General features: G+C 37.2%; 3 protein-coding genes across 3 annotated transcripts; all 3 read left to right on the forward strand.

Moving 5' to 3' along the window:
• The first annotated feature begins 1,717 nt into the window (after positions 1-1,717).
• On the forward strand, positions 1,718-8,582 carry atp6v0ca (ATPase H+ transporting V0 subunit ca). The gene is made up of 3 exons (XM_058771817.1): positions 1,718-1,987; positions 6,324-6,507; positions 7,459-8,582. Exons 1-3 carry the CDS (start codon positions 1,915-1,917, stop codon positions 7,664-7,666), a joined length of 465 nt encoding a protein of 154 aa, XP_058627800.1. The 5' UTR covers positions 1,718-1,914; the 3' UTR covers positions 7,667-8,582.
• A 2,188-nt stretch (positions 8,583-10,770) lies between these two features.
• On the forward strand, positions 10,771-17,922 carry spsb3a (splA/ryanodine receptor domain and SOCS box containing 3a). The gene is made up of 7 exons (XM_058771249.1): positions 10,771-10,940; positions 12,985-13,135; positions 14,007-14,184; positions 14,268-14,455; positions 14,858-14,960; positions 15,049-15,174; positions 16,284-17,922. Exons 2-7 carry the CDS (start codon positions 13,010-13,012, stop codon positions 16,637-16,639), a joined length of 1,077 nt encoding a protein of 358 aa, XP_058627232.1. The 5' UTR covers positions 10,771-10,940; positions 12,985-13,009; the 3' UTR covers positions 16,640-17,922.
• Positions 17,923-18,110: 188 nt separating this feature from the next.
• Positions 18,111-21,152, forward strand: mrps34 (mitochondrial ribosomal protein S34). Its single transcript, XM_058771250.1, has 4 exons — positions 18,111-18,245; positions 19,298-19,620; positions 19,768-19,810; positions 20,377-21,152. The coding sequence occupies exons 2-4, from the start codon at positions 19,303-19,305 to the stop codon at positions 20,676-20,678; spliced, it is 663 nt and encodes a 220-aa protein (XP_058627233.1). The 5' UTR covers positions 18,111-18,245; positions 19,298-19,302; the 3' UTR covers positions 20,679-21,152.
• Positions 21,153-24,103: the final 2,951 nt, after the last annotated feature.

The following is a 24,103-nucleotide window of genomic DNA, read 5'->3' on the forward strand; positions in this document are numbered from 1 at the left end:
GACACATTTTGGTTTTGAGCGATGCTGGACACAGACAACCAATAGGGAGCAGTATGGGACAGCAGATGAGAGAGTGCCACGTAGACATTAAAAACCAAATATGAAGAATTACAGCGACATCCAACGGCACCACGTACATGAACCCACTCAACCATCCGGGTCATCATAAAACACCTTGCTAAATATCTATGTGGATTCAGATTTCCCACATACTGGAATAATATCAGCTGTTTATCTAGTTTAATTATAAATGCCATTGTATTTATGTTGCTTTAGCTTTTAATTGTTTTTTTCTTCATGTCAAATTTGTTTATTGCATGGCTGATGTTACTAGCCTTTAATACACTCGGATCGATTCCAAACAGCTAGTTTTACATTTACATTTAGTCATTTATCCAAAGCGACTTGGACAATGGAAGCAATCAAAATCAATAAAAGAGCAATGATATGCAAGTCTTATGACAAGATTAGCCTAACGCACTACACATAGCAAGTTTTTTTTTTTTTAATTATTAATTAATTTTAATTAATTGAGTTGTGCAGATCATTCCACCAGGAGGGAACAGTTTATGTGAAAGTCCGAGTTTGCAAAAACTGGTGTGTTATTTTTTATAGCCTAGATGTAATACTATATTATAGACAGAAAGCTGTTCCTAGAAATATTTTCCCACTATGCATCTGGAAATATCTGCTCTAGTGTATATAAATATATCAGGTATTGTGTATACACTGAATTTGCACCCTTTTGTTAATTAGTAGAAGACAAGAATGTAGGCTATTTTCCTTTCCCGGGTGTACTTCACTCTTCTTTATCTGTTTTATAGTAACTACCACTGTGTAAAATGTAGATGGTAAATCTCAGGTGACTGCCAGCAGCACCCAACATGCAGAAGAAGCAATACAATGAGTGAAACTTTCAGTATTTAGGTTCACATCGAAAATCACACAACCAAAAGGGAAGTTCACACACATTACAGAACAATTAAGAAGTTTTAATATTACAGTTGTCTGCCCACGCCTGTGACCGAGAGTGAGTAACATAAAATGACTTCCCCTCTGGACTCTCCAGCTCCAAGCCTAGAAGTCATGAGACTAAGCACATGACAATGTACACCTCATATAACCTCCACATGCAATTTCATTGATATTTCAATGCTTCAGTAAACCTTTTATTATTATTATTAATGGACGTCTACAAACAGCTGTAGTAAATGCACTGTGAAATCTGGTCTATTGGATTTTGAGTTTTAAAAAAAAAAATAGAATAGCCAATTTATGTGTGTTTTATCCTGCACTTTCACACCCTTATTCGCAAAATGGTTACTACCATAAGAGATTTAAACATATCCATATAATATGTGGCCAACATCTGTTGGTTTTTAAACAATGAAACAAGTTCTACCAGATAAACAACCGGTTAACATCAAGTCCATATATTCCTGTGATCTGTGAACGCATTCAAAGATCGTAGTGCAAGCCTGCAATGGAACATACCAAATTACCAATAAAACAGGGGGTAGCGCTCAAGCGACAAAACCACCAAATGCTCACACAAAACTAATAACGTGTATTCAATTCTACTAACACGTCGAAAATCGTCTCTGAGATCTTGTGACAGTCAGTCATTACAAAATCGTAGAAAGAAACGCGTTGCGCATTCATAAGTCATCCCCGGAGAAGCGGAAATGGACCCTGTACTCATGGTTGATCATGTGACTCTCTCCGTTTCGCCATTTTCTTCCTCTCCGCCGGCGAACAAGCTCCTGTCGGATCCGTGACCGTCTCTTGCGCTCCTGTCCTGCTCCTACAAGACCTGCCAGCCTAGAACAGAGCTCCTTTAGAGCCTAAATCTCCTAGACTGAAGCCTTCCTCCCTCTCTGTCTTTAGTTTTAGGTTTCTGAACGCGCAAGAAGAATGTCCGCCCAGAGCCCCCTGTACTCTCCCTTCTTCGCAGTGATGGGTGCCTCGGCAGCGATGGTGTTCAGCGGTAAGAGACGCCTCGTTTTACCCTTTAACTGAGTGGTGTCCGTCGCTTTGAATGCTTTATCAGGTGTCCAGGCCGGGTAAACGCGACGCGATGCTCGCTGAGCCGTGTACCTGTAAAGTTAGTAGGAGACGGGATGCGAAGGTTTCCATCACGGCACATGACATCTCGGTTGACGTAATGTCTATTAATTATTTATTTCGTTTCATTATTTCCTTCATTGTTACGGCTCACTGAACCCTGCGTGGTAAACTTAAGACGCTGTCGTGTCGGATGAGCCCAAGCTCCTGTTTTAATGTTTGCGCAAGGACGTTATTTATTTAATGTCCTCCTTCATGGCTGGAAGAACGGCAGATTTTTTGTTGTTGTTGTTTTTCTCATCGCTATTTTCTTATAATCGTGTATTGGTCTCTAGACTGTAACTGTAGCGTCGCCTGACCGATTAAATGCCATTGATTTTCTTCAGCTCTGGACGAAATGCATTACTTAATTAACATAACGTTACACAGGTTTGCTCTTATCTAATGCGACAGCCCTTTTTAAAACACCAACTACACGCCTAGACGAAAACGTCCTTGTCGGTTTAGCTGTTTATCTCTGTCTGTAACGTTACTCAAACGACAGCCATTGCTCTTGGCATTTATTACATTTTTAAGTGCCGTCTCAACGCGTCGTGCCTAAAGACCCAAATACATTTGACGCAAGTCCTCGCTCGCTTCCTTACAAACGAAAGGGACTCGCTTCTGTAGTCATGTGACGGAGAATCAAAGCAGCTGGCCACTGTCTCAGTGTTTTGCTGACCTTGCCTTTTAATGCAAGACACCACAGATGAATAGGTTCATAATCAGAAAGAGCGTTATTGCCAAGCGGGTTTACACAAGAATTCGTCTTGGTGTCCGGAGCTTCCAGTACAGAGAGTACAGACATAGCCTCCTGAGACCCGGGGAAAAATTTAGGAAAAAATTAGTTTATTAATTTTTTTTCCAAGTCATTACATTGTTCAGAGCATTAAAAAAAGATATATCATTCATAAGTTATGCTATATACTATACTATATACTATGCTATATTTAAATCACCAATACATTTTTAGTTTTCAGGATTTTTTTTTTTTTTTTTTACCAAACTTTGTATAAAGATGACTTCTAACTATGTTATAACATGATTATTTGATATGCCATTTTTCTTTCTGCAAAATGGGTGTAATAAACGTGTTTTGTGATTATATACAATATATCTATAAACTAAATCTAATTTGCATATTAATGTGTTTTTGGGGCAACATGTAATGAAAAAAGAAGTGTAATAATGGGAGTAATAATTGACAAGATTTTCATAATAATATTTCATAGAATATTGAAATATAATTTCTTTCCCTATTCATTTGTTGTATCTCCCAAAATGCTTAATAAACATGCTTTTAGTCCCGGTGTCCTCGTATGAGGACCTATGAAATCGATGTCCTGTTTCGTAAAAGAAAGTCATATTTTGATTTGCAACCCCATAACATTTTCCTGAAATGTTGATTTATGACACAGTTTAAAAATTTCAATGATAATTACATATGATGAAATTATATATTTCCATAAAGAGTGTCACTAAATTAATATCAGACATTTTTGAAGACCAAGGAGAGGGAGTAGTCATGGTGAAACATCCAAACATTTAGTATCTCTGAAAAGCCCTGAATGTGCTCTGTACAGGACATCAAGACTTAAAACTGTGGCATGTATTGTCTCAGAGAAATTCACTAAAATATAATGTCCTCATATGAGGATGCAGGGTCTCAGGAGGATAGTGCAGACGTGCATGTAATTTAAGGTAATAGAAACACTAATAATAAAGAGAAGAGACAATAAATTACAAATAAGAATATCGTAATACAATATCGAGAAAAGAAATGTCAGTAGACAAAATTGTGAATGTGCATATGTGGTATTTACAGATGAAAGTTTTGCTGAGTTATTTACAGATGTGCAGTCGTGAGGTTTATGTTTTGTTCAGGTGGGATATGGCCTGGGGGGAAAAACTGATCTTGTGTCTGGCTGTTCTGAGCCGGCCAGAGGGCAGCAGTTCAAAGAGGAAGTGTGCTGAGGGTTTGAGGGGTCCAGAGTGATTTTACCAGCGCTTTTCCTCAATCTGGAGATGTAAAGATCTCGGAGGTTGGGCAGGGGGGCACCAATAATCCTCTGAGCAGTCCTGACTGTCTGTTGTAGTCTTCTGATGTCTGATTTAGTAGCTGAGCCGAACCAAACAGTTATAGACATACTCAGAGTAGATCTGTGTGAGCAGCTCCTCTCACAAAAAAAGACAGCAGATCTTAAAATCTTAAAGCAGACATTAAGTTTTCTGAAATGTTGCATTTATTATCTAATTAATGGGACATTTCACCAAACATGAAAGGTCCGTCATCATTTACTCGTGTTCCAAACCCTGTTGAGCACAAAAGGAGAAATTTTGAAGAATGTTGGTAACCACACAGTTGACGTTAGCCATCAACTTCCATAGTAGGTAAAAAGTACTGTGGAAGTAAGTGGTTTGATTGGCTGGATTTGATATTGAACATTTCCTGAACAGACAGATGCAAAATTATTAAAGGGGACTTACTATACCCCTTGATGTAAAATAAGTCTCTGATGTCCCCAGAGCGTATATGTAAAGTTTTAGCTCAAAATACCCCACAGATAAATTTTTATAGCTTGTTAAAATTGCCACTTTTAGGGTATGAGCCAAAACGTGCTGATTTTGAGTATGTTGCTTTAAATGCAAATGAGCTGTTGCTCACGGAGAAGTAGGCGGAACTTCAAGAGCTCAAGCTTCCACATTAGCAGTGCTAGTCTTTGCAAATAAACATTCAGCTATTAGTACAAGCCTGTTATCTTTACAGAAAACAGTCTGTTTCAAAGACAGTCATCTGATTATACTGTGCATAATAAATTCGCGTTTATGAATTACACAGACGGGGAGCATGGCGAGATAAAAATAACAGCATAGCTGGTCTCATGCTATCACAAACTTTATAAGTCCCACTTCTGATTATGAGCTCGACAACTTCAAGCGATCGACTCGCATTGCTTTCATATGCAACTTTTAACTACCACATTCCTATTCACGATCATTCTGGTAGCACTTGAAGGCAGAATCAGTGAAAACAGGCAGAGACAATGATGGCTTTAGCAATTAGCCTTACAGAGTGCCAAGAAGCTCTTTCAGAAAGGCAATTTGGAAAACAAACGTGTGATACTTACTTTGTCTTGAGCTGACACGAAGTGTTGGTATTGATTCCTAAACATTTAGGGGACATTACCGTTTTTTTCTGGGATACTTCCTTCCAAAATGAAATTTAACCACAGTGTCCTCGGCTCAGAATCATGAGGGGTGTTTTCAGTGACTCCTATGTTTATTAGTGCATCCCACATTACAACACTTGTAAAGCCTCTTTGGTGCTGACATTGTATATCACTCCAGTAATGGCGGACTGCAGCTTCTCACTCAGGGCTGTGTTTATGCTAATAGGGCAGAGAGCGTCACAAATGGGCGGGACTTTTCCCCCTCCGTGACGTGAACAGAGGGAGAATCTGAAACGGCTCGTTTGGAGAGACTGTTCATGATTTATTGGCTTTATTAAAAAATGAGTTGGAATTTAACATTATAGGCTGGTTGTTTTCACACACTGCAGCCACACAACTGTGTTCAAACGCCTTATAAAAGTGATTTTTGCATAATAGGTCCCCTTTAAAAGTTTATACAGTAGGCATTTGAATATCTCTTTTCAGAAAATACTGTCAACAGTCAGGAAAAGAAAATTAGGAACAAATGTATATAAATCATGTGAATGACCTATAAACACACCCCTCTGTAAAAACCGTCAAAATATAGATGGGAATAAAACAAAATTTTGGTGTACAAGTTCTACTGAAGTGGAGATTCCTGGCTCAGTGCAAGAGAAAAAACCCATTTTGAGAAAACGGCCATTATATATGCAGTATGTAATGCAATCGAAATTTAAAGATGATAAAGTGTAATAAAACAAAAACCTGCATGTGTATTTTTGGATGTTTTCTTTCCACTAGATATGGAAGCAAAATCTCATAATTATGGTTTTGTCTGTTGTGTCTCGCCTTCAAAATGTTATTAAGTATTCCTGGAACTGCTGGTTTGTATTTGGGGGGTTGGTTTTTAAGACACATGTGTTAGAATGGTGTTCATTAGTTGGGTATTTGTTTAAACCTACAACATGTGCCTTGTCCTGTATCCATTCAACTTTACCCATTATAAGTGCTTGTTCTCGCTCTCTTGGTCTCTCTGCACATGTTAATTTCCATTTCCTTTCTTTTTAGCATTGGGTGCTGCGTATGGGACGGCCAAGAGTGGCACAGGCATTGCTGCCATGTCAGTGATGCGGCCGGAGCTGATCATGAAGTCCATCATTCCCGTGGTCATGGCGGGTATCATTGCCATCTATGGCCTGGTGGTGGCTGTACTTATTGCCAACAACATGGCTCCCGATATCTCGCTCTACAAGTGAGTCACGCTATTCGCTTGTGTCTTGTCTGCTTAGGATTTTCCTGCAAGTCACTCTCAGCTTCCTCATAAAAAGAAAAGAAATAGCACACATTTTATTGGTGGCTGAGAAATGTTATTTTAAATAGCTGACCATAGTATCTGTTTGATAAGATAAGAATATTCTAGATATAACACTATATTAGAGTTTATAGGTAGTGAGAGTATATAAACAACCAAAGAGGCTCTTACTGTATCTATACAAGGAGGTGAAAGGGTTTTATATATTTTTTTTTTATTTGGTTAAAATAGAAAAATCTTAATAACTCTACATTTTATTGACTTAATGTTTAACAAGTAAAATATATTTTACAAAAAAGATTTAACACTATATTAAAATAGTGATAGATAGTAAGAGTATATAAACAATTAAAGAGACTTTTTACTGTATAAATTGGGTATTATTATTGGGTATTTATTACTATGTACTCTTGGTTATAATTACAAAATCCAATTTATGTATAGGTAGATAGATAGATACACATACATATACCTATAGATATATGTATGTATGTACATGGTCCTGTTATTATTAGTAATATTTTTGTTTTATTTCGTTGTAATGAAATAATTCCAATTACAGTGTACATTTTATTGTCTTCATGTTTTACAAATAAAATATTGTTAAAAAAAAAAAAAAGTTTAAAAAAAGATAGAGATCTTTTTTATAACTAATATATTATATACCGTATATGATATATACACATAATTTATATGAGAATATATAAAGACTGTTACCGTATCTGTACATGGAGGTTTAACGGTAATGTTCTTTTTGTAAATTGTTGTTACTAATATTACTTTATGTAATTATTATATATTTACCTCAATTGTTGTCTATTATATTGTCTTCATAATGTAACAAATGTTGTTATAAAAAAGATGTTAACACTATGCATGTTCTGTGTTTAGGAGTTTCCTGCACCTGGGTGCCGGGCTGAGTGTGGGTCTGAGTGGTCTCGCAGCTGGCTTCGCCATTGGTATCGTGGGAGACGCAGGAGTGAGGGGCACAGCCCAGCAGCCTCGCCTGTTCGTGGGGATGATCCTTATCCTCATTTTCGCTGAGGTTCTGGGGCTCTACGGGCTAATTGTCGCTCTTATCCTGTCCACCAAGGGTTAATCGCTCTTATCATCTCTTACACATGAACAACCATCAACCACACACACACACACACACACACACACACACAAGCACCAACACAAACATCCTCCTAATGATACACATTGAGTAACTTCACCACCTGAAACAATGAGAGAGGAATTTTTTGCGTGCATGCGTGTACCGTGAGTGTGCTGTTTGCAAGTGAATGTGTGATTGAACTTCCTCTCTGTGTATAGTAGCCTGACGTGCATTCCCCCTGTAAATGCGCTGTGTAGCTATTGCTCTTGTCCTGTGTGTGTGTGTTTAAATAGATGCCCTCTTTATCCTATGCTACACTTGTTTGTCATCCTCCTTTTATTTTGTCATAATTTTATTCTCATCTGAAGAACAAATCAGCCGTCGTTTAGTTTTCTCACTTTTGGGACCATTCAAATTTAAACACTGATGTTGAGGACCTAAGTGTAAAAAAAGATGGAATTATTACTGTTTGTTTTTTTGTTTCTGTTTCTTCTGATTATTTATGAAGATTGAGATGTTCATTAAACAGTTAAATGGATCAAAGTCTTTATTGAAATCATGTTTATCTAAATACATGAGTGTGTGTGTGTATATGAGAAATATATATATACATATATATCTGTATAGGTAGGTGAATTGCACTGTGGGAAATTTGTGGCGTTTCTTTGGGTATGTAATCATTGATTACCATTGAGACCGTTGTCTTAATCAAGGTATTGATGTGCAAGTTTACTAAGTGTGTGTGAAACGAATGGATGCACACGTGTGCCTGTGAGCGAGTGTGTGTTTTAACTCTTAACATGACATTCTTCAGACGTGTAGCGTTTTACTTGTAGTTAATACTGTTTCTGGTTTCATTCATGGGTGAACACCAGCGCAGCTTCTCCAGTTTCCGAATAAAACTTCCTCAACCTAATTTCAGTTTCCTTTTTATTCAGACACACATGTGATGTGATAATGGAAATATACTGCAGATGTTCAAAGTGCAAGCCAATCCTTGAACTGTAACATATTATGTCCTTCAATTTAATGTGCACAAATTACAGCCTATTATGAATTCCAAGTATGCAAATTCATCTATCACTGGTGAACGTGAACAAATTATATCTCACTAAAACATATTCAGAAACTGCAACCATACATTTAATAATCAAGATGTCGAATAGACTGCAACATGAGGGATTAATCCACAGGTTACCATCTGCTTGTCTGAATCACTGCACTGCAGCCTCAACCAAACTTCTTAGCGCTCCGCGTTGCTGCAGTCACGCCTCCAACAGGTGGAAGGGGGCGCTATAGAGCAGCACTCCTTCAGAAACAGTGTAATACAGTGACTGCTAGCTAATTTATCACATCAGCAACAGGATAGACAATTTGTCTAATTCTTTGTACAAATGAAGATTTCTGAATTTGATTGTAACAGCAACATAGCCTACTGTGATTATGAGTGAATGCCACAGAGATTATTATATTTAGTTTAAGAATATAATCTTTTATTTATTTATCATACCTGCAAACTAGTCGAAATTCGCCGTTTTGAATCAAAATATGTCATTTAAGTGAATCGGAAGTTCTTCATTGTGAGTTAAGCAGACACAAAGTTCGCAGTTTGTAATACAATATTGACTGTTTTTGCTCAAGTTCGCTGAGGAAGTTCCAATCAAAGCCACAGCGGAACTGTTTTGTGTCTTCAGTATGTTTTGATACTGAATGAGTCCTCGTTTTTGAACAAGTGAGTCAATGATTCAGTAACCCATTCATAAAGACAGCAGTCACTCGTTTTTAAATGAATCAGCCGTTTGAAGGAATGACTAATGACTCGTTCATTAAAACAGTCATTTACCGCCGGTGGTTTGGTTTCATATTTAAAAGTATTGCATTTTCCCCAACATTTTTAATTTGTATGTTCAAAAATGTTTAAAACATTAACCTTATAAAATGATTTATGTATTTGAAATGTTGTGATGTAATTGAATTTGTGGCACCTCAGCTTCATCAAACAGTCTGTGTAAATGCATCTAATGTCACTTCAGATGCAGCTTCTGTTTCCTCTGCAGTGGAAAGATGGAGTTTGTTGATAGTATGCGCACTCTAATGTGAACATTAAAATTTGCAAAAATAAATTACTCCACTGCTCACAAAGACAAGTATGAACACCGATGACAAGAGAGTTGCACTGTCCAAAAAGTTTGTAGTGCTCTTTTTACTTGAAGCATATGTTGTCTTTTTCCTTTATTTTGTTGTCAGAGTGCACCAGAACGGTTTACAAGGATCCCCCCTTTTTGACCTCTTGTGAGTTTGCAGGTAGATTTATTTTGCAGTGACATTTTAATGAAAGCAAGCACAAAAAGTCTCATAATGGGCCTGAAATTTTAACTTTTGATTTTTACATAATTTATTTTATATAATGTCCATAATCTGTTTTCTTTAAGCAGACATAAATCATGTTTTTGCATTGCAGTAATTAAAATGTACTTTACTTTTGGAAAATTATGTTACACAGAAATATTACAACCAGAAAAGACTAGAAGCTTAATTGTCCTAAAATAGTTTTTTATTGTTTTTTATTTAATAAAACAAAGCAGCAACAACAAAAATTATTATTATTATTATTTTTTTTTAATTGAAGCTAAATCCAAACAGGCATGACACATAGGTCTATGTGTTAAGTAAACAAAATACCGATCTTAATCAAGATTTATGAACAAAATCTTGTAGGTATGAACAAAGTTGAAACAGTAGTTAGTTCAGTAGTGTTCTAAAACATGTAGCAGAACATTCTGAAATAGTCTGTTATATTGTTCGGTTGAAGATTACTAAAACAGAACATGAAGAACACAGCAAAGAGCTGTTTTACTTACTCAAACAGCCCAAAAGTAATCTAGTTAATTAATAATGACAGTTTAACATCTGCCTCAATGTGCTGTCGCTACACATGCCTGGATGGGGAAGCGTGAACGCCAGAAAATGGGTTTAGCCTTCAGTTTTGGGACGAGTTTGACATTTAAGTGACAGCTGTTTAGACCTGTAGTAACACAAGCTAGAAAATAAACCCCGCCTACTTGGAATTTTTGACCAATTGAGTTTGAACCGAGGAGGCGGGACTTGTTAAAGCATTGTTTACGTCTGTCGTGAAAGTAGGTCACAGTAAAGTGTGACAGTTAGCTGGTGGACAGAATCCGATTGCTTTTACAGATACATACGTTACAGTGTCATACTAAAACCCTCAGGTATACGAGACTCCAGCGATCGCAGCGGTGCCCTTGAAAGACAGGTAAGTTTGCTTGTGCTTATCCGAGTGAATGCAGCAGGCAGGATGTAGCGCCTGCTAAGTCCGCGAGCCTCCGTTAGCGCCAAAAGCATGTATATATGGACGAAGCCTGTTGCACTGTCTTACAATTATTATCATATGGGCTTGGATAATATTGAAATCCAAATAGTATTCGATAGTATTAGCATGATGGCAGGGGATCTGCTCTTCTATAAGCGAATTAGCCTTCATCTCTACAGACTTGCAAGGTGCCAGGCTCTCGCTGACCACTTTCTGCGAGGCCTAGTAGTGAGAACATGTTGTGTATTTCTGGAATCTATCTTTAGGAGCTACAGTATACCGACATGCCAGCTAGCTCTCAAATGACTGCCTATGCGCAATGAAATGACTCAATGCATGTCACTGGCAATTAAGCTACTCAGCATGTTGTCAGCTAATGTTTACATCTCGCGCGAGAAAAACACTACAGTGGAAGTTTAGCTTCACGAGCGCGCCTCAAGCGCAACGGGATTACAATAAAACGCACATAAGACAATCCGTTTGTCACTTTATGAATTATTTGAAGATTTAATGGGGAACACATGGGGCCTCAACAAACTTCCAAGGGGGGCCTCAAGATGACTTAAAATTATTTAAACTAAGACAAGACGAAGGTAGAGGTGAGGTAAGGTAAAATCGAAAATATGTTTTTGTATTTAGTTATTTTTATAATGAATATACATCTTTCTAGTAGGGATGGGCGATATCTTATCGTTTGCGATATACCGTTAAAAATTCTCCCCACGATAAAAATGTGTCTTCCCGCGATAATAACGATAAAGTCTACGTTAGTTGTTGACATATAGTTGTTGAAGGTGGACTTGAAATTGAGGAGTTTATCGCTAAATGAGGAGCAAGGTTATTTTCTTAAACGAAAAATAAAACTAAGACAAAAACGACTGATGAAAAAACAATTTCATAAACTGAAATTAAATAAAAATGTCAAAATATTTGATAAACGAAAGCGAAACGAAACTAACAACAGTTATTGAATTTTCTCATATAACACAAGCAATCAAACCATCATTAGGCAAGTTGGTGTTTTGAAGAAAAACAGATACGCAACATGATAATTAACAGAAGAAGAAAAAATTCTATATATTATATTTGTATAGGCTACTTTTACCATCTATCAATCTCAGCATGGGATAATTTTGTCGCTATAAACGTTTGCCTCACTAAGGTTAAATTATGCTAAGTCTTTCTTTGGCCTTCACTCTGGAAGTGATCTGTTGATTCTGCTATACTTTAATTAAAACTGAAACTAACTATATAAAACTAAATAAAAATGTGCGCACAAAAAAAAAACCTAACAAAAATATTAATGAAACAAATAAAAACTAAACTAAATTTCATAGCAAATTTGAAAACGATATTAAAATAAAACGAATAAAAAAAATATAAAAACTATGATAACCTTGATGAGGAGCTCCTTCTACAGTCTGGAACTGGTTTGGTTAGGGCTGTACTGTGCACACACAAAAAAAATCGTTTTGAATAAATGTACTACAGTAGCATGTGTGTGATACAGTTTTGCATGTGTATAAGCCTGTTTACAAACCTGATGTCCAACAAAGATATCATTTATTGACATGCTTTTTGTCCAAATTAACTTAATAACATAGTTGAGTGTTTGAATTAACTTCTTTTTGTGACCAGACATGGTTTCATATTACAGAATGATAGTATTATATACAGTGATAGGTCATGTCGATTAGCATTGCATTATACATATAATTTCCTTATAAAAAAAATACCCAAGATTGAAGAACACAGATAAACATATGTGGAGTTTCCAGTGTGAATTAAACAGTCAAAACATGTAGTAATGCTCGCAACACCCTATTCTGAGTAAAAATAGGAAACATAATACTTTTCTCTAAAGAAACAGCAATAAATCGCAATAAAATACCAGAAATATCGTGATATACTTTTAAGCCCATATCGCCCATCCCTACTTAGCAATGCCTATTACTAATCAAGCAACTGTTCTTTCTATGATTGACAGGTGCGGAGGTTGGCTCCTGGTTGGCATGTCGAGGCGGAGCAGAAACAGCAGGGCATGGAGGTACGTATGGAGTGGAATCCGACGGGATGCAGATGCAAGAGCGCTGGTGCTTGCCTCCGAGAATGACGAGTGGGGTTATGATCGCCAGCAGGTGGGTGTGGAGGAATATAATTCACCCAAATTTGAAGATTTGCTGAAAATGTACTCACCCTCAGGCCATCCAAGATGTAGATGAGTTTGTTTCTTCATCAGAACAGATTTGGAGAAACTTAGCTTTGCAGCACTTGCTCATCAATGGATGCTCTGCAGTGAATGGGTGCCGTCAGAATGAGAGTCCAAACAGCTGATAAAAACATCACAATAATCCACAAGTAATCCACACCACTCCAGTTCATCAATTAATGTCTTGTGAAATGAAAAGCTGTGTGTTTATAGGAATTATTCAGGACTTTTAACTTTAAACCATCGCTTCTGGCCAAAATACGAGTCCATAATCCATAATAATACTGAATTATGTCCTCTCACATCAAAGTCCATGGACACATTTGTTTAGAACTGTTTTCTCTTGTAAACGGTGCTTGATCTGTGCGTATTTCTTTACTGATTCAGTTAAGATGGCTTTTTAACTGGAGAAAGCAATATTATGGATAGAGGACTCATATTTTAGCCAGAAACAACAGTTTGAAGTTAAAAACATCTTGACGATGAATTGTGGTTCCTTACAAACATGTAGCCTTTCACTTCACAAGACATTAATTGATGCACAGGAGTCTTGTGGATTATTGTGATGTGTTTATCAGCTGTTTCAGTGGTGAGCAAGTAATGTAATGCTAAATTTCTCCAAATCTGTTTGGGTAAAGAAACAAATTTATCTACGTTTTAGATTAAGTATTCCTTTGATTTTTAGTGTGAAGTCTGAACATCACAGGAGTCATTTCAGTTCAAAAAAGCATAAATGACAGACAGAAAGTCTGCCAACCTAAACTATGTCAGATCTGAATTTGCACACATGTGTCTTGCAGTACAGTGACTCCGATTCTGAAGCCGAGTATCCAGCCATTGTTCCGGCGGTTCCCAGCGCAGTGCCTGTAACGGGAGAGTCATACTGCAGCTGTGATTCACAGATGGAGCTCAGCTGTAACCCACGACTCAGGGGTTACACACACTTGCGAGACTGCCACTGTGGAGAAGATGACCAAGGTGGTGACACATACAACATTATACATTAGTTTTACCTTGATCATGCTGATTGTGATTAAACTTGCTGGCTGTTTACTTGTCAGATTTTGACTGGGTGTGGGATGAGGGCAGCCGGTCATCTGCCACACTGCTGAGCTGTGAGAACAGGAAAGTGAGCTTCCACTCGGAGTATAGCTGTGGAACGGCAGCCATTCGCGGCTCCAAAGAACTCTCAGAGGGACAGCACTTCTGGGAGATTAAAATGACTTCCCCTGTCTATGGCACAGACATGGTGAGAAACCACCAGATGTGTGTCTTTATGCATGTTTAGTGTGGTGGTGATATTCAGTATGGTTTTTGTGAATAGGGGGCAGTCTGCTTGTTTAGGGCATTTTTTATAAAAAGGTCAAAAAAACTTAGCAGCATAGCTGATTCAGCAGACTGTCAGCATACAGCTAATAGTTGCTGAATCAGTTGAGTTTTCCGAGATGTGAGCCACATTGCAATGAGTAGTTTCGCATACTTCTTGAAAATGTACACAGCAGTTCAAAAGCAGCACTGAACTGTTTTCAACACGGATAATAAGAAATGTTTCTTGGGAACAAAAAATGATTTCTGAAGGATCGTGTGACACTGAAGACTGTGGGCTTGTTTAAACTTAACGGTTGAATTCTCTGTGTGTGTGTTTATGTAGATGGTTGGTATTGGTACATCCGATGTGAATCTGGACAAATATAGACACACATTCTGCAGCCTGCTGGGTAAAGATGAAGACAGCTGGGGTCTGTCATATACAGGTAAAACGGGTTCGGTTCGCAAACACATACTTATGTTCACAAACGCACAAATCTTTTTTTATGTAATGTGTGTTTGTGTTTTTCTCAGGTCTGTTACATCATAACGGTGATAAAGTGAGCTTTTCATCACGTTTCGGACAGGGTTCCATTATTGGTGTTCACTTGGACACTTGGCACGGCACCCTCACCTTCTACAAAAACCGCAAGTGCATCGGTAAGATGACAAACTCCTTTCACCTGCGATCTTATCTTTGTTGTTTTTGAAATATAATACACATTTTTAAGTGTCGGTTTTTCTCTAGGAATTGAAAGGTAACATGAACAGTTATGTTCTTGTAAAAGGAATGTTTTTGAGATTTCTGTCAGCAAAAATGTCAAAGCTGTTTTTAGTAATCAAACATGTTTTTGACATGTATTACAATTTAATTGTTGACAGTAAGAGACAGTTTTATATTATTTATCTTGTTATTGTGTGTTTGTAAGGAAACCGATGCATTAAGAGGTGGGGAGTGAAAACTTTTGAACAGAATGAAGATGTGTACATTTTTTCTTATTTTGCCTAAATGTCATATTTTTTCATTTAGTACTGCCCTTCAGAAGCTACAGAAGATACTTGCATGTTTCCCAGAAGACAAATTAAGTACAATTTACCTTGATCTTCAAATTCAAAAAGTTTTCACCCCCTGGCTCTAAATGCAGAGTTTTTCCTTCTGGAGCATCAGTGAGCGTTTGAACCTTCTGTAATAGTTGCATATGAGTCATACAGTCATTGTTGGAAAGTCACTGCGTCTAAAACTCCTCTGCCACAGCAATTACAAAAAGTGCCATATTTTGTAACTTTTTGTAAATTCACTGCAGAAAATTTCCATTTTTGTAAAATTCAATAATAAATTTCCAGACCGTTATTTTTGGAGAACAAATCCAATCCAATTGCTTGCTATAAGCAATATTTCTGTTAATGTGCATGAAATATATTTTTTGTAACGACTATGAATTGTCATGCAAGTTTACAGTTATTTCACTTATTTATTTTGATATTTGTCAGTGACCTTGTTACCTAGTTAGGTTGTGCTTCGCGGAAGTTTGCGCCCCTATATCCATAAGAGACGTCTTATCCATGTCTGGTGAACATGATTAAACAAGGCTATAACTAGTAGTTGTTCAAACAACCCACCAACTAGTCCTGTGTAAAAATCTGTAATTGCGCATGCCTAGTTTTTATAGAACAGACGCTAAAGAACAATCACACAGTTGGAGAGCAGGTTTATCACTGTTAAAACACTAATTTAATAACATTTAACCTGTCTATTGTGTGTGTGGCAGGTGTAGCAGCTACAGAGATGAAGAATAAGCATGTTTTTCCGATGGCTTGCTCCACCGCGGCCAAAAGCAGCATGAAGGTGATTCGCTCGGTCTCCGCTCCAACCTCTCTACAGTACCTGTGTTGCTCTCGACTCCGCAAGCTGCTTCCGTCTGGAGTCGATGCCCTCCGAGTCCTGCCCCTGCCGCCCGGCCTCAGACACCTTCTTCACTCCAAGCTGGGATGGGTGCTAAGCCTGGATCATACGCACACGCACTCGAACACACACACCCCGCCAGGACCCTCCTCGGGCAGTGACTCTGAAGGCTGCTCCTCAGACCCCGAGGCCTGCCAGCGGAAACGTTGCCGCTGGACCTGAGGCTGCGTTTGCACGTCCATTATGCATCATTATGCACACATCAGAAATGTCTCCACAAAAAAAAAAAAAAAAAAAAAAAGTACCAACATATATAAACACTGGACGTGTGCTGTAAATCACAGCGGTGGATAACAGGGCTGGCTGAGTAACTTCAAGGTCAGTCAAGCCTGTTTTACTAGTTGCATCGCTAGTAAATATTCATCTTTCAAGGCTCTAAAGGTAGTTTGCTCCATCAGGTGACATTTGGACATATATTACAGTATTCGTAGTCAGTTTTTATGATGTGAATTCCCAGTGGATGAAGACCATCAGTTCTTCAGACAAAAGCAAGATATGAACCTCATGAACCTGTTCTGATGTGGGGAACAATAACATGCCACCATCTGAAGCGCAGACAAACACTCATACTGTTTGCATTCACAAAATAAACACAAACGATACACCTTGAGTGAACTGTAAATTTCTCCATTACTGCCGTCACTTGGGGCAGAAAAACGTCTCCTCTGAAGTAATGCATATTCATATGTCTCTCCATTACAGGCCAGTCAGACATCTCAGCACTTCAGAGTGTCAAGGTCTGTTCTCTCTTTATGTTTGAACAATCATTGTATGTTTTTACTCTATTCTTATTTTATCAAACAACTTGGACTTACTAACACAACAGTGACGTCATGATGAATATCGTCTGCATAAATGTGTTTTAAATACCATTATGTTGAAATGGTATTTTGACAGTTCTTGTCCCTAGGAATTACTTTGGGCCCTAGTTATTACTCAAAGTGTGTTTTTGTGTATCTGAACAGTATTTCCATAGGAATTCTGTTTCTCTGGAAATACCTTGATGCACTTGTCAAGCTGACTGATGCTAAGTGAAGTGGAGGTTGATTCAGTGTTCAATCTGTGCAACATCTCTAAGTGAGGTTCATATTGAATTCATATGGGGTTTATATTGCAGTTTTTGTAATTCATTGTTTAAAAAAAGCAAGTCATGTTTTTGTTATGCATAAAGCACTTTTTTGCGCTTATTGTATGTATGTAGAAATATATACAGGTCCCTATGCTGTGTTCTATGCGTATTGTGTGTCATAAGCGCTCATGAGAGCTCATTCATTCTCTGTCCTCTCTCTTACTTCTTTCGCTTCTACACCATACATTTAAAAGCATGGCCTTTTATATGAGTCAAGAAAAAAATAAGCAAAATTATATATGCATTAAAAAAGGGGCTGAAAATGTTTTTGTTTGTTGTTCTTTTTGAGATCTTAATAAAGGTTTCCATAAATCAATCATATAGTTGCACTTAATACACAAAAGTAAAATACATTTTCCATCATATTACATCTTTTGGATGATGAATTTCTAATTTTGTGCAGACTATTTCTGACAGATTTGTTGCATAATGAAGTTTATAGCTGGACGGTTCAATAATCTGAGATATTCCTTCAAGGCGATGTTATTAATTATATGTTATAGATAGAGTACGCACTTGTGAGGTTTAGTGCTCGCGCTAAACGGAACCGGAATACGCACGCGCGTTTCGCGCGGACCGGTTTCACCGACGAACAGCAGAAGGCGTGATATATTTGTGGAGGTCAAGTCAAACGAACAGGTAAGATAACTCATTGACAGAAAAATGGTGTGAAATGCACGCTTATTTTTATTTCTTTCATTCGCTGTTCTTCTGCCGACTTTGGCTGAAGTGGTTTGTGTTCTCGTGTATAATATCTAACATCCTATGATTCAACGGCTGTAACACGTGAAGCATGTGTGCGCAAGACTGCAGCTGATTGTTTACCTGCTCCGTTAAATGTAGTGACTGGTCAGATGTTTCTTTGTGATATATTTACGTTTATATTAGCATACGTCCAAAATATTGGCAAGATGAGCACATAACGCTGCGTGTAGCTCAGTGTAGTCAGCTGTCTTTATTACAGTCTATGGTCTTTATATGCACTTGAGTTTCCTTTTAAATATGTCTTGAAAACCCATGTCGTAATGTGTTCATTTGAAAGTCATTAAAATTCAAGTGAGATTTGAGGTCTTTAATTGTTTTTGTGCCAAATACATACATGTCCATGTAACAGTGTATCATGCTCTTAAACTGAATATAATATCGTATTATATAATAATAGACTTGGCAACCATTTAAGACTTTTTTTTTTATATGCAGTGTAATCCTGAAGTCTAGTAATAATGCTTTTATTTTGTATTTGCATTTTTATTTCTTTTATTTCAAATTGTATTATCCTCAGCATAACAATTTGAGTGAAAAATTGAACTGAAAACATTCTATGAATGTCATAATGTTTTTGATAGTTTACCCAAAAATGAAAATTATAAACATACTCGCACTAAAGTTTTCCAAACCTGTATGAGTTTATTTCTTCTGTTGAACACAAAAGAAGATATTTTGAAGAATGTGGGTAATTAAACAGTTGCTGGTAGCCATTGACTTCCATAATATGTAAAAAAAAAAAAAACAATAAAATAAAATGGTATGGAACTCTACCGTCAACTGTTTACAAGGTTTTTAATGCCGTGAAGGTGAGTGTACGATGACGGAAAATTGACAGCATAAATTCCACAAGTTTTTGTGAAACCTGTTTTGTTATATTTATGTCCATGTTTTGCTTTTTTGTAATTTCTTTATTGGTCATCCAGGCAGCATGGTAAAGAAAAAGCGTCTGAGGCTTATAGCCGAGATGGCACGGAAGATCCGGGCCTACCGGGAGCTGAAGAATCGACCCCAGGACTCTCAGCGCTATGCGCTGGACTACGACACCATGACACGACCCTTCACTGGCAAAAAGCTGCCAGTGTTGGCTTGGAAAGATGTGCGGCAAGAAACACGCCTCTTTACGTTACTGGCTGGCATGCGCATGTTTGGTGTGGGTCGACTCTTTACACGCAAGTCATGGCTGGACGAGCATACAGAGCCAAGCTACTGGAAAATAACAAAAGTCAAGGTGGATTATACAGCAGAGGTACGTTCTGCCTGTATTTGTGTGTTTTTGTCTTCTGCATTGTCAGTCTAGCTGTGATTATTTTAACCCATGCAACAAAGTAAATAATTGTGCAAATGATTATGTTTGAGTGTGTGTGAATTCAAGCACTGATGTTTTCTTCTTTAGAAAATGGATCATGGGAAAGCATGGGGCGTTCTAACATTTAAAGGTAAAAACCCTCTCTGTGAACACCTAATAGATTTTTTGGAAGGAGACTAAATTAAGTGAGAATGCATTAAATCAGTAAAAAGTGACAAAGATATGTATAATGTTACAAAAGAGTTCGATTTCAAATAAATGTTATTCTTTTGAACTTTTTATTCATCACAAAATCCTGAAATGTTTTATCACGGATTCTGCAAAAATATTAAGCAGCACAACTGTTTTTAGCAATAATAATAATAAGAAGAAATGTTTTAATTTTCATCAACATTTTGAAAGATCACGTGACACTGAAGACTGGTGCAATGACTGCTCAAAATTCAGCTTTGCCATCACAGGAATAAATTACACTAAACAATCATTTTAAATTGTAATATTTCACAATATTACTGTTTTTAATGCATTCTTGATCAAATAAATGCAGCTTTGGTAAGAATGAATTTACAGACCACAAACTTGAATAGTAATGAATGACAATATTTTATATTTTCAGTAGAATTATACAAAGTAAACAAATATAGCAAATAAATACAGGAACCTTACTGTGACACGTTGTTTGGATGTGTGTTTCAGGTAAAGAGGAGCCCGGAGAGCGTGAAGTGGATAAGGTGATGTACCATGACTGGAGACTGGTGCCTAAACATGAAGAAGAGGTCTTCAAACGCTGTGAACCCGTCCCTGAGCCTCCTGTGCGTTATGCGAGATACCCGCCTCTCCTGCGTGCGATGATCCTGGCCCAGCAAGCCAAGCAGCTGGGTGTGGATGCCAGCACTATCCCAGAGCCCACTCTCCCATTGAAATGGGATGTCCTGCTCAAAAATGAGTACTTCAAGAAACAGGGTGAGAAGAAGAAACAAGAGGGTACACCTGTCTGATGCTCCGGTCCACTTCAGAGGGGTTAAGGTCATAGCGAGGAGATCTGAGTTCTGTTGCAGTGGTCTTGATAGGAACTGCTTCTTTTGTTCCTAATTTTACAGGCACTGCTGGCTGGTTAAATACTTGTTTGTGTTTTAATGCTATATTTTGGTAAAACAAAATATAGCCTAACGTATTCATCTATCTTCCTGGGATCATGTGGCTGATGACGGCAGGGGGGAAAAGGAGATCTGTTTGGACATATGACCAAACCCAAAAGGACAATCCTCTGTGGAAAGACTGTTTTTTTTTGTCGACAAGTTAATATCTGTGTGATATTCTTTACAGTATGTGAGCTAAATATGAAGTTGTATGCATTATTTTCAGATAAAGAATAAAAATAAGTGAATTTGGTCTAAATTTGAAAATGAGTTGTCTTATAATTATGCCTAATGTCAAATTTTGTTTCTAAATATGATCTGTCAATAAAATTAAGTGAAAATCACAATTGAGAATAATTAGGCGAAAACTGTTTTTAACCTTTACCATGCATACTTAAACCAGGTATCCTATCTGTATGTGTGTGTATGTATATATATATATATATATATACACACACACACACACACACACAGGTGCTGGTCATATAATTAGAAGATCATCAAAAAGTTGATTTATTTCACTAATTCCATTCAAAAAGTGAACCTTGTATATTATATTCATTCTTTACACACAGACTGATATGTTTCAAATGTTTATTTCTTTTAATTTTTATGATTATAACTGACAACTAAGGAAAATCCCAAATTCAGTATCTCAGAAAATTTGAATATTACTTAAGACCAATACAAAGAAAGGATTTTTAGAAATCTTGGCCAACTGAGAAGTATGAACATGAAAAGTATGAGCATGTACAGCACTCAATACTTAGTTGGGGCTCCTTTTGCCTGAATTACTGCAGCAATGCGGCGTGGCATGGAGTCGATCAGTCTGTGGCACTGCTCAGGTGTTATGAGAGCCCAGGTTGCTCTGATAGTGGCCTTCAGCTCTTCTGCATTGTCGGGTCTGGCATATCGCATCTTCCTCTTCACAATACCCCATAGATTTTCTATGGGGTTAAGGTCAGGCGAGTTTGCTGGCCAATTAAGAACAGGGATGCCATGGTCCTTAAACCAGATACTGGTTGCTTTGGCACTGTGTGCAGGTGCCAAGTCCTGTTGGAAAATGAAATCTGCATCTCTATAAAGTTGGTCAGCAGAAGGAAGCATGAAGTGCTCTAAATTTCCTGGTATACAGCTGCGTTGACCTTGGACCTCAGAAAACACAGTGGACCAACACCAGCAGATGACATGGCACCCCAAACCATCACTGACTGTGGAAATTTTACACTGGACCTCGAGCAACGTGGATTGTGTGCCTCTCCTCTCTTCCTCCAGACTCTGGGACCCTGATTTCCAAAGGAAATGCTAAATTTACTTTCATCAGAGAACATAACTTTGGACCACTCAGCAGCAGTCCAGTCCTTTTTGTCTTTAGCCCAGGCGAGACACTTCTGACGCTGTCTGTTGTTCAAGAGTGGCTTGACACAAGGAATGCGACAGCTGAAACCCATGTCTTGCATACGTCTGTGCGTAGTGGTTTTTGAAGCACTGACTCCAGCTGCAGTCCACTCTTTGTGAATCTCCCCCACATTTTTGAATGGCTTTTGTTTCACAATCCTCTCCAGGGTGCGGTTATCCCTATTGCTTGTACACTTTTTCTACCACATCTTTTCCTTCGCCTCTCTATTAACGTGCTTGGACACAGAGCTCTGTGAACAGCCAGCCTCTTTGCAATGACCTTTTGTGTCTTGCTCTCCTTGTGCAACATGTCAATGGTCGTCTTTTGGACAACTGTCAAGTCAGCAGTCTTCCCCATGATTGTGTAGTCTACAGAACTAGACTGAGAGACCATTTAAAGGCCTTTGCAGGTGTTTTGAGTTAGTTAGCTGATTAGAGTGTGGCACCAGGTGTCTTCAATATTGAACCTTTTCACAATATTCTAATTTTCTGAGATACTGAATTTGGGATTTTCCTTAGTTGTCAGTTATAATCATCAAAATTAAAAGAAATAAACATTTTAAATATATCAGTCTGTGTGTAATGAATGAATATAATATACAAGTTTCACTTTTTGAATGAAATTAGTGAAATCAACTTTTTGATGATATTCTAATTATATGACCAGCACCTGTATACACACATACATACATACATACATACATATATATGGGCCATTCTACAGAATTGGTGCAAACTGCTGTCCCACAACCAAAAACCGCATTTAAGTATTCAAATCTTAGATGTTTATTATGATCCTTCTATTAGCTATTGAAACCCACAATATTTAAAATAATAGTAAGCTTAATAATTTTTGTATTTTTCTCCATTGTTGTTTTTAAAAGTATCTATTTTGATTCTTTTAAAAAGTAAAGTTAAAAAATATATTTATTTTATATTTTCTTTGTAAATTATGAAACTTAATGTAAAAAAAATGTGTCCCGCACTTTTCATGTCACTACTGAAACCGTGTATGTTTTAGTCTATTTGCCGAGACTGATTTGAACTAAACCCATAAACTGATGATCAGGAAATATTCCAGTAGATATGTCCCATCATTTTGAGGTAAATGTGTTCAAAAGTCTGATAAATCTGTTTTAACTTTAAGGAACGTCACTACCAAACACCTTTTTTCTGCAATTAAAGACACGTTTTTGGGAGTTATTCCATAACATTTAGTTTTTATATGTATACCACTGTTCAGAACTGTGCTAGCTAATCATGTGTTGATTAGCATCTTTGAGCATCTTTGAGTATCTAAAATTGTCACTACCAAAAGAGTCACAAAACATGTCGTCATTGTTTCGGTAGTGACAAAAGGGAACACATAATCCTCATATTTGGGGGAAATAAAATTTGTTTTAGTAAGTTATGCAATTTTTATTTTACTATGTTTTAGTAGTGTTTTAGTATGTGAGTTAAAATTCTGTAATGTGATGCAGTCTCTACCAAAGCATTACTGTCACTACTGAAAATGTGCCGTCACTACCGCTGTCACTATCAAAAATAAAGTGTACTGAATTATCAACTAAGATGTTTTGATAGTTTTTTGTTCAGTGTATATTCAAACTAACGAATCCTTAATTTTGAAAAATTCAACAAATCTCATATATTACACTTGAAATATTGTTAAAAATGTAATTATTGATTCACCTCTGAAAATTTTTTAATAAAATAGCGAACAAATGTATTTACAATCTAGATGTAAGCAAAATATTAATAGGTCAATATAACCCTTCTAATTAATTTATTATTACTGTGTTTCAGTAGTGACACATTTGGGGAGCGGACAAATATTCCAAAACTTTCTGAAAATGCAATATGAGAATTAACAGCACAATCACTAG

This window comes from Onychostoma macrolepis, chromosome 03, assembly GCF_012432095.1.
Source record: "Onychostoma macrolepis isolate SWU-2019 chromosome 03, ASM1243209v1, whole genome shotgun sequence".
NCBI classification, from domain to species: Eukaryota; Metazoa; Chordata; class Actinopteri; order Cypriniformes; family Cyprinidae; genus Onychostoma; species Onychostoma macrolepis.

Bases quoted from the DNA above. Each gene is read 5' to 3' on its own strand.
- atp6v0ca (XM_058771817.1), top strand. From the start codon at position 1,915: ATGTCCGCCCAGAGCCCCCTGTACTCTCCCTTCTTCGCAGTGATGGGT. The intron at 1,988-6,323 runs GTAAGAGACGCC...CTTTCTTTTTAG, and splicing joins GGCAGCGATGGTGTTCAGCG to CATTGGGTGCTGCGTATGGG. The intron at 6,508-7,458 runs GTGAGTCACGCT...TTCTGTGTTTAG, and splicing joins CCCGATATCTCGCTCTACAA to GAGTTTCCTGCACCTGGGTG.
- spsb3a (XM_058771249.1), top strand. From the start codon at position 13,010: ATGTCGAGGCGGAGCAGAAACAGCAGGGCATGGAGGTACGTATGGAGT. The intron at 13,136-14,006 runs GTGGGTGTGGAG...TGTGTCTTGCAG, and splicing joins GGGGTTATGATCGCCAGCAG to TACAGTGACTCCGATTCTGA. The intron at 14,961-15,048 runs GTAAAACGGGTT...TGTTTTTCTCAG, and splicing joins CTGGGGTCTGTCATATACAG to GTCTGTTACATCATAACGGT.
- mrps34 (XM_058771250.1), top strand. From the start codon at position 19,303: ATGGTAAAGAAAAAGCGTCTGAGGCTTATAGCCGAGATGGCACGGAAG. The intron at 19,621-19,767 runs GTACGTTCTGCC...TTTCTTCTTTAG, and splicing joins AGGTGGATTATACAGCAGAG to AAAATGGATCATGGGAAAGC. The intron at 19,811-20,376 runs GTAAAAACCCTC...TGTGTGTTTCAG, and splicing joins GGGCGTTCTAACATTTAAAG to GTAAAGAGGAGCCCGGAGAG.